This window comes from Dendroctonus ponderosae, unplaced genomic scaffold (genome assembly GCF_020466585.1).
Source record: "Dendroctonus ponderosae isolate FM_Combo_2020 unplaced genomic scaffold, Dpon_F_20191213v2 Dpon_F_20191213_11, whole genome shotgun sequence".
In the NCBI taxonomy this organism is placed as follows: Eukaryota; Metazoa; Arthropoda; class Insecta; order Coleoptera; family Curculionidae; genus Dendroctonus; species Dendroctonus ponderosae.
This window is the reverse complement of record NW_026017213.1, coordinates 1360105-1369104: the sequence shown is the minus strand read 5'-3', so window position 1 is coordinate 1369104 and position 9000 is coordinate 1360105. Positions and strand designations below refer to the sequence as shown.

The following is a 9000-nucleotide window of genomic DNA, read 5'->3' as shown; positions in this document are numbered from 1 at the left end:
AAAAAAAAAATGATTGGCGGACTCGCGGTTGTTTATCTCGACAAATTATAAAATAATTATCATCAAACAATAAAACAAAACCACCTAACCTTAAATCGTCTTAACTTATTTGTGGAACTTGTCAACGATACGTTCGATAACAACAAACCGGCAGGCTTATTTGATTGGTTCGAATCGCCGCAATCGATAGAAGTGACAGGACGTGTCGTATACCTAGACGCTTGTATAATAATTTTCTACTTAGGGACGTGAAAATTTTTTCCATTTTTATAAAGCGCCAACTGAAAACAATCCTGGCTGTTTCCGGTTTTAGATCAGAAAACCATTTTTTTGTGGTAAAGCGCAAAAAATCATGGCATCTCTATCAGAAGAGCGCGGTTAAAGTGAGACACAGTGTCAAAAACCTGCGTTTCAACTATTTTTCTGAAAAATCCCGAAAATTCCTCAGCAATGTGAGTCAATTTTAGTTTTCTATATAGAAAATTATATAAGGAATTTATCTCTCTCTAATTTAAATTAAGCGCCAGCACAAAACAAACTAAAAAGCCGATTTTTTGGAAATTATTAAGGCAGGACACATTGCGTTATGGAGCAAAACGTTTAACGATTCTTTGAAAAATCTTTAAAATCCCGTCAATTAGTTGAAAGAATTCCAACTTTCTCCACAGTGCTTTCAGGAATACAATCATACAAAAAACTAGCAAAATTCAGCAATAATATAATTTGCAACCTTGCCGGTGTTTTGAAGAAAATTCAACAAAATAAAGCAAATCAAGGACATAAAACACAACCTTGATGAATTTTTCCTTTAAACACCCGCAGAAAAATTGAAAATGCGGTAATTCTGGAGCACAGCTTCATGTTTTACCGAAGAAAATTCAAATTAAGAACAACTGTTTACTGCTGTTTATTGTTTTCCGCTCCATTGAACCACACTTAGATATTCAAAGTGTAATTTTTGTCAAACGCTGATAAGTTTCATAAAAATTTGTGAACGCATTTTTTATTAATCATTCCTTGGTGCACCTCCACAGCACGCCACTGCTCCGAGCAGATTTTCCACTAGAATTTCGCAACGTTGCCGCTAATACTACCCATATATGGGCAACTTAACTGCAAACACTCCCTGATAGTGGGCCGAGCCAGTTTTATTTAACCGTTTGGCAACAGCGCTAGCAAGTTTTACTTATCCAGAGCAATTCACTGTCCTTTTAAAGCCCTTTATCGGTATTTTTGAGGCGTTTGGCGGTTTTCGTCACTCAAACTACAAAAAACCGCACAAATCCACTGGGTGCGCCTATGAAATACCAGGAATGTTTGACCATAAGGTTGGCCCGACTGCCGTGCCCATGTCAGTTCAGTGAGAAACAACATGGCGTTCGGGTTTGACAACGTCCCGTTCTCCTGTTAACCATTTGAGCCCTAGGACTACAGTAACAAGGCTTGCATGATCCACCATGAGCTCTAGACGGTTAGTATTGAACAGGCGATGAGCGCCCCATTTTTACACCTGGTTGAATGCGTCCGAGACAGGCCGAATCAATGTAAACATGGAGCAAAAGCCCCTGGGGATCCAAGGGCGACGCCCCGAGGGCCTACCGGCGCCTGCAGCATGTTACTTTTCTAATCTATCGATCTGCAACAGGTGGTTTTGGCCGACAATCAGCGGCATCGACGCCGAAAGGGTGTTGATGGAGAGGGGCGTCGATTGCAGCTTCTTGGCAAGGCCCAGTTCCTCAGTGCCTGGCGACTTCACTCTATCAGTCCGGTAAGTTCATACATTCTTTGTATTGTTATTGACAAGGCTGGACTGCAATGGCTTGCTTTTAATTGTTCCAATCTGCCTTGGGCTCCAACGTTGTTCTATCAATGCCTTAGCACTAAGCGAGTGAACTTGTATTTTAGGCGTAATGGCGAAGTCACCCACATCAAGATACAGAATTCCGGCGACTTTTACGATCTGTATGGCGGCGAAAAGTTTGCCACCCTCTCCGAGCTGGTCCAGTACTACATGGAGAAACAGGGCCAACTGAAGGAGAAGCACGGCGACGTGATCGAGCTGAAGTATCCGCTAAACTGCGACGGGCCCACCACTGAAAGGTCAGTCTCATAAACGCGGCTAGCAGGAAGAACCAGAAGTTTGCGTGACTCTGGTCGCGTCCCATTTAGTATGCAAAGCTAGCTTCCAGCAGTTAATTGTTCCATTGCGGCGTCCTATTTACCATATAAGCGCATATGTTTTGAAGGTTTTGCCCGATAAGAGCCCTTAGTTTTGGCCTTAAAGCGGACAGGACGACGAACCCGCCGCATCCAGCCCTCTTGACCGGAAGGATGTGATTAATGCTGGAGAAACACTAATGACATCCTTTGATAGCCCTATTTGGGCCGACGACTGCAGCAGCAGTGCATGGCGCACGATTTTTCCGCGAAATCTTCAATATTCAGGTCGCGAAGAAGCGCGACCTCGCTCAAGGTTTGTTTTGCGTTGCAAAACATCAGTGACTGTTCTTGGAACACTTCCTAAACTCTCCTCAATGATGAGTGTTGATTAAGGCGCGCCCTGGCGATTACTCACTCGTCGGGTAAACAACCAGGCAAGCCTTTGGGCCGCGGCTTTACATGGATATCGGTACTAATTCCGCCCAACGTTAGTCATAAAGCAATTTTTTCCCGATTGGGGAAAATTAAAGGCGAGTTGTAATGCAGACTGCACTCTTCCCATTGAGCCCATCATCCATATTAATCAGTCCCCACTGTTGATCAATTAGTGCGCTCGCCGCATGATGGCTAGGTAGTCAGTGTTAAGCGGCAATTCGCGTCGGTCGCCCCCATAGAAGGAAATCTACGTTAATTTCTGCGCGCTTCCGAACCTGAGACGGATAGTGATCGTACGAGTTTCACCGGCAGTTTTCCCGATGTTCGCTAAACTGACGCGGAGCGCCCAAAGGGGCCCTGGCAGCGCCTCCATGATTACCACAGTGCCTACGGCCATTCTCATTTCCACCGCTTTGCACGAGTTTCGCAAGGCTTTCGTCTATTTCGGCTACAAGTAAGTTGCGATTGTCATTGGCCGGCTAAGGTTAATTGCAGCTATTAAGAAAACCATGCTCTCCCTGCCTACTAGAAAAGCGCCTCGTGTGCATCAACTATGGAGATGCGATTTAATGCTGCAGCTGACCTCCAGAGGATTCATCGGCCCTCCTGTTTGAGCGCGTTTTATTGTTTCCAATCAGCCTAAGAACGTGGTGTTGAGAGGGCTTTCTTGGCTTATTAAGAAGAACCGCACCCGATCGATTGTTTCAGCAGCGATGGTCGATTGTTTAAGGCGATAGCAACATCATCGCATTACTAATAGCTTCCGTTCATTGGGAAAATCGCCTGAATTTTAATGAAGCCGGCATTTAATTAATCGAACGTGAGCGTTTAGCTGGAGGAAAAGGGTGCAGCTTATTTCCCTATACGTTTCGTCTGCCCTCCATCATCAGGGTTCGTTTGCTGTTGTATTAAAGAAGACAAGACTGCACAAGGTTTCGGTTTTCCATCATTATCAAGCATTTTTTTGGACATTTTTTCAACTTTCTGTTCAGAAATTGGTCTCAATCTCACAAGTTGTGATTTTATGATGCCGAACTATACCCGAAAAAGTTTCGGTTTGCCTCCATTATGTGACTGATTTTGAAGGCAATTAAACATTAGTTCAGCGGAAAGCGTTTCTAGGGCAAAATTTCCAGTTTTTACCAGAAATTCTCCAGTTGCTATTCAAAGAAAGCACGAAGCTGGACAGTTGAGAGCGGGCAATTTCGACTTTGCTCCATCATCGGGCATTTTGTGACAATTTTTTCAAGTTCCAGGCCGTACTAGTTTAAAACGCTTCAATTTTCCGTCATCAACAGTGGTATTGTGGAAAAAGTCCAGACCCGAATTTCTTTACTTGCATACCAAAAAAACGTCCCGCAATTCACTAGTTCAGAGCAAGTCGTTTCAATTTTGCGAGCGATCTTTTAAGGTCCAGACCCGCCTTTCTTCGATTGCAACACAAAAAAGCCTGAAACAAACTAGTAGTGGAGAGCAAAAAGCTTCGATTTTGTTCCATCATCATCAGTCGTTTGGTGGTACATTTTCAAGCTCCGATATTCAAAATCTGCACTTGCTTAAAGCGCAAAAAGTATCGATTTCAGGCGATCATCAAGCAATGATGATTTTTTCCAAGCAACTTGGTGTGCGAACAAAATTAGTAGTGAAGGACGCGAACAAAACTGGTCTTATTGTTGTTATTTGGAGTCGATAGCGGGCTTGTTGACAATACCGCAGTGTTTAATTAGCATTTTTAATGGGAATCCTAATAGAAAAGCAAACAGGTATCGCCATAAACAATTTTCCAACAGCGCAATTTGCGCGCTAAACAGCCGAAACCTTCACAAGTTTGCACTGTTTGTTCCAGATGGTTCCATGGGCATTTGTCCGGTAGGGACGCAGAAAAGCTGATCTTAGACAGAGGCAAGAACGGCAGTTTTTTAGTGCGCGAGAGCCAATCGAAGCCGGGCGATTTCGTCCTTTCGGTTCGGACTGACGATAAAGTCACGCATGTGATGATACGCTGCACCCCAGTAAGATCCAGCCCTGTGCGTCCACTAGCGCCAGTTTAAGCGGTTGATTGTTTCTTTAGGACAACAAATACGACGTGGGAGGCGGCGAGAAGTTCAACACACTGGCCGAGCTGATCGAGCACTACAAAAAGAACCCAATGGTGGAAACTTCGGGAACAGTCGTCCACCTGAAACAGCCCTTCAATGCTACCAGGATTAACGCATCCGGGATTCATTCCAGAGTGAAACAGCTGCAGGTAAGCGCGCGGGTTTCGGGCAAAAGATCACTGAGGTTTTAAACTTGGCAAATCAGTCAGAGAATGGACCAAACAGTTTCGGCAAGGCGGGCTTTTGGGAGGAATTCGAGTCGTTGCAGCAGCAGGAGTTCAAGCATTTGTACTCGCGAAACGAGGGCAGCAAGCCGGAGAACCGCAACAAGAACCGATACAAGAACATCCTGCCTTGTGAGTATCTTCGGGTTTTTGTGTAGTTCGTTGCACAACGCTTAACTCCGCGAAATGTTGCAGTTGATGATACGCGCGTTAAACTGAAGAACGTGGACGCGTCGGTGGCAGGCGCCGATTACATCAACGCTAACTACATCAGCTGGAAAACTGACGACGCCAGCGAAACGGGCGGCGAGAGCGTCGGCAAAGTCTATATTGCCACCCAAGGGTGCCTGCCCTCCACAGTCCCCGACTTCTGGCAAATGGTCTGGCAGGAGAACTGCCGCGTCATCGTGATGACCACCAAGGAGACCGAGCGTTTGAAGAACAAGTGTGCGCGCTATTGGCCCGATCCGGGGGAAAGCAAGGAGTACGGCCAGGTTGTGGTGAGGAACCTTGTGGAGTCCTCCACTCCCCATTACACCCTGCGGGAGTTCCTGGTCACCATGGAGGGCTCGGATGAGGAGCGCAAAGCCTTCCACTACCACTTCACGGTAAGTTGCGTCTTTACTTCATAAAATGCGATTAGTTTAACGCAAAGTGCAGGCCTGGCCGGACCACGGCGTGCCCTCAGATCCGGGCTGCGTCCTCAACTTCCTCCACGAAGTGAACAAGCGGCAGGACGAGCTACAGCGGGAACTACCCAATAACCAGCCCCCCGGCGCTATTTTAGTCCACTGCTCTGCCGGTAAGTCCTCAACGTCACCCCGGGATCATCTGCTGATTAAACGCGCTTTCAGGCATCGGACGCACCGGCACCTTCATAGTCATTGACATGATTCTTGATCAACTGAAGCGCTACGGGCTGGACTGCGAGATCGACATCCAGCGCACTATTCAAATGGTGCGCTCCCAGCGCTCCGGGATGGTGCAAACCGAAGCTCAGTATAAGTTCGTCTATCTGGCTGTTCAACATCACATTGAGACCATTACGGAGCGCATCAAGGCTGAGCAGGTATGCACGGCAAACTGGATTTGATTCACAGTGGGATTAATTGGGGGATTTTCAGAAGTCGCTCCAGTCCGGACGGGAGTACACAAACATCCGTTACAGCGGTAGCGACATTGGCAACTTGGGCACGACGCTGTCCAGCACTATGACCCTCTTCCCGCAGTCACCCACTCCAGTGGTGCTACGCCCCGATGCCAAAAAGCCCCAAAGGGCCGTATCGGAAATTCCCTTGCCCAGGTGAACCTTTGAACCCTTAAGTTTTCATTTGGCGTTTCCTTCAAACTCCGCTCACGGTTTTGGACCGCGGTCTTTCCAGCTTTGGATATTTTAAACGGGCCGTGGCCGAACCAGTCAACACCGTCTTAAGAACAACTTTCTTAAGGCGCTATTTGCGGCGTTTGAGTAATCTCTCTTTATTGTTTTCTTATTTTAAACAATCTGTGTATTTCAGGCCGCCGGAGGATTTGGCCAAACCGATTCTTTACGAAAACATTCCGGGCAATTCTGGCCAGGCGCCCCCGCCACCGCCGCCGCCTCGAAAAACATGACGGCAGAGTTTCTTCTAGTGCGTCAAGCTCAGACTGGACCAAGCTACATGTGATAGATTATCAGTTGGGACTTTCGGACATACATAAGGCCGCTATGGGCGTCGAACACTATCTTCGATATACATATATTTTTTAACGGTGACTAAGTGTTCAAACAGTTGATGTTCAATTCTAAGTGCACGTATCCCACCCACCTGTTGTTATATAGCGACGTGTTAATTGTTCGTGTTAGCGGCGCGAGTTGAAAGTGATAATTTATCGTGATTTTTTTACCTTTAATCGAGCATATTTTGTATTTATTAAATTTTCCCTATTTGTGCTACGTTGACAAAAATACCAGAAATATTCGCGCTGATTTTTATTATTAAATTGGTTATATTGCAAAAGTTGTTTTTATTAATTAATCTCCAATTGAGCGGCGTTGCCTTAATTTGCAAACTTGAAATCAGGTTCCCTACAATCTATTTCTGATGTTGCAATGATATTTCCAAATTTAATAACTGATAGTGAATTACAAGGTCTGGACACAGAATGACGTCTGTTGCGAAATGTTAACAAAATTTAAACAATGTCTGGAAATATTGAAGAGTTTTGGAGCCAAGTATAAATATTGAAATATGGAGGTGATACATTCATGTTTCCAATTTTATTTGTAACCTGCTTATTCTACCTCACTCATCAGCCAATGTTGAACGGATATTTTCACAGGTTAATCTGATGAAAACTAAGTTGAGAAATATGCTAAAAACGAGCACAATTTCATCTTTACTTCTTTACTGACTCATGCTTATTTTAGTATTCCTGTTTGTTTAAAAATTCAAGTTTTGAAAAACGCGCGATTTTATGGAGCCTTTTTTTTGGTGAGGTTTTGGACTACCCAACCAGCTCTGGCCCTTGAAGAAATGAAAGAAAAATGAGTCTACCGATTTTCTGCCGAAACTCGATTTTCGGACCTGGCAACCCTGTCTCAGCCTGACAGAGTGTAAACATGAACAACATACTTCTAGGTTAGACTTTGTAGGATTTAATAATTTAAATAAATACGCGGATTAAAGGTCAACAGCTTCCATGCTAAAACCATGAACATCCCCAGGCTTCTGCTGCACAGTGCGCAGCTTGGTAAGTCCACTCTCAAAGTGCCTGAATCGGATTCCACAGCCTTACGTTTGCAGTGCATCGGGCCTACGCCCCATGGCGCTCTTCCCAGCTGGTTTTTGGGGCCGTCCAGCGGTCCAGCGGCCAAAAGCACTATTTATCTATGAAGCAGCCCGAAGCTCCCCTGACCAACAGCCAGAAGCTGAAAAGGGCCGTGAAAGACTACGGGAGCACAGTCATTGTGTTTCACGTAGGCATTTCGCTGCTCTCTTTAGGCACCAGCTACTTGGCAGTGTCCAGCGGACTGGATTTAGAGCAATTACTGCAGCACTTAGGCCTCGACAACTGGATGCACGGCAAAACTGTGCTTGTGTCCAATGCGGGCACTTTCGCAGTGGCCTACGCTATTCATAAGATGTTCGCCCCGGTTCGCATCGCCATCACTTTGGGCTCAGTGCCCTTAATTGTGCGCTACTTGAGGCTGAAGGGGGTGTTGAAGAAGTGAATTTTTACATGCAGCTTAAACGGCTTTATGTACGGACAAATTAGGCGGTTTAAGAGAAAAATACATGGGTTATGCGTAAACTTACCTAGAATTGTATGGTAAATCCGGTTTATGCACTAAACACACACTTTGGGGTCCCACTGCCTCTTCCTGATGATTGAGGTTATGTAACAGTTTGGCTGTCAGTTCCTTTAGCACATGCGACGTTGCCTGCAGTTTTCCCATATCGGAACAGCACGCGCAACGTGTCGTCGGAAATTTTCATTTCGCGTAAACCCAGAGATGCCAGGTCCACCGATTTTTCGGTAGATCTACCGATTTGTCAAGGAACCTGCCGATCTACCGATACCATGCAGATTTCTACCGAAAAGTAACAAATAAAAGTTGCAAACCTTTCCGTGGATTACTTAAAATAATATAACATTCATTCATGATCAAAGTACGTTGGTAATAGCAGACATTTTATTTTAGCACACCGCGTATTTTAGAGTTTTTTTTTAAACATAAAATGTATCAAGCCCGCCATATAGGTAATAAATATGATAAAATAATGTTTTATGGATTCTGGAATAGTGAGATTAGGTTCCCTACAATCTATTTCTGATGTTGCAATGATATTCCCAAATTTAATAAATGATAGTGATTTACAAGCAGGGGCGGATCCAGCTTTAAAGTCAGGGGGGGGGGTTATGTAGAAAAAATACAGTCTTCTGTTGTTTATGAAATTAGAAAAATGACCGTCGTTTTTTGCAAGGGTGGCGCAAGATTATTGCAAAATTTCATGTTTTCCGTCCCGTTTTGCATGTTTCTCGGAAGCAAAATGAGCAAGAACGCTCGTTATTACATCATTCCAGAGATAACTAAATGG

At 44.9% G+C, this 9000-nt stretch overlaps 4 protein-coding genes across 7 annotated transcripts in view; 2 read left to right on the top strand and 2 right to left on the bottom strand.

The window, feature by feature from the left end:
• LOC109536030 (tyrosine-protein kinase transmembrane receptor Ror) overlaps positions 1-8298 on the bottom strand; it is a 27665-nt gene extending 19367 nt beyond the window's left edge. For both annotated transcript variants that reach the window (XM_048662646.1, XM_048662647.1), the window contains exon 1: positions 8218-8298. The gene's annotated coding sequence lies outside the window, so the exon portion shown is untranslated. The remainder of the gene's footprint in view (positions 1-8217) is intronic.
• Positions 1253-6918, top strand: LOC109536044 (tyrosine-protein phosphatase corkscrew). 3 transcript variants are annotated; one of them, XM_019902111.2, is made up of 11 exons: positions 1253-1471; positions 1646-1768; positions 1906-2100; positions 4442-4607; positions 4667-4843; positions 4900-5050; positions 5114-5526; positions 5579-5720; positions 5773-5987; positions 6043-6221; positions 6436-6918. In XM_019902111.2, exons 1-11 carry the CDS (start codon positions 1458-1460, stop codon positions 6530-6532), a joined length of 1872 nt encoding a protein of 623 aa, XP_019757670.2. In that variant the 5' UTR covers positions 1253-1457; the 3' UTR covers positions 6533-6918. The 3 variants fall into 3 exon arrangements, with proteins under 3 accessions (XP_019757670.2, XP_019757669.2, XP_019757671.2); XM_019902110.2 differs by lacking the exon at positions 1253-1471 and having other exon boundaries at positions 1536-1768; XM_019902112.2 differs by lacking the exons at positions 1253-1471; positions 1646-1768; positions 1906-2100 and adding an exon at positions 2513-3049.
• LOC109536047 (protein FAM210B, mitochondrial) lies at positions 7502-8216 on the top strand. The gene is made up of 2 exons (XM_019902116.2): positions 7502-7651; positions 7705-8216. Exons 1-2 carry the CDS (start codon positions 7612-7614, stop codon positions 8130-8132), a joined length of 468 nt encoding a protein of 155 aa, XP_019757675.1. The 5' UTR covers positions 7502-7611; the 3' UTR covers positions 8133-8216.
• The window catches only part of LOC109536046 (frizzled-7-B), a 5305-nt gene continuing 4467 nt past the window's right edge, over positions 8163-9000 (bottom strand). Inside the window, exon 5 of the mRNA XM_048662642.1 lies at positions 8163-8492. The gene's annotated coding sequence lies outside the window, so the exon portion shown is untranslated. The remainder of the gene's footprint in view (positions 8493-9000) is intronic.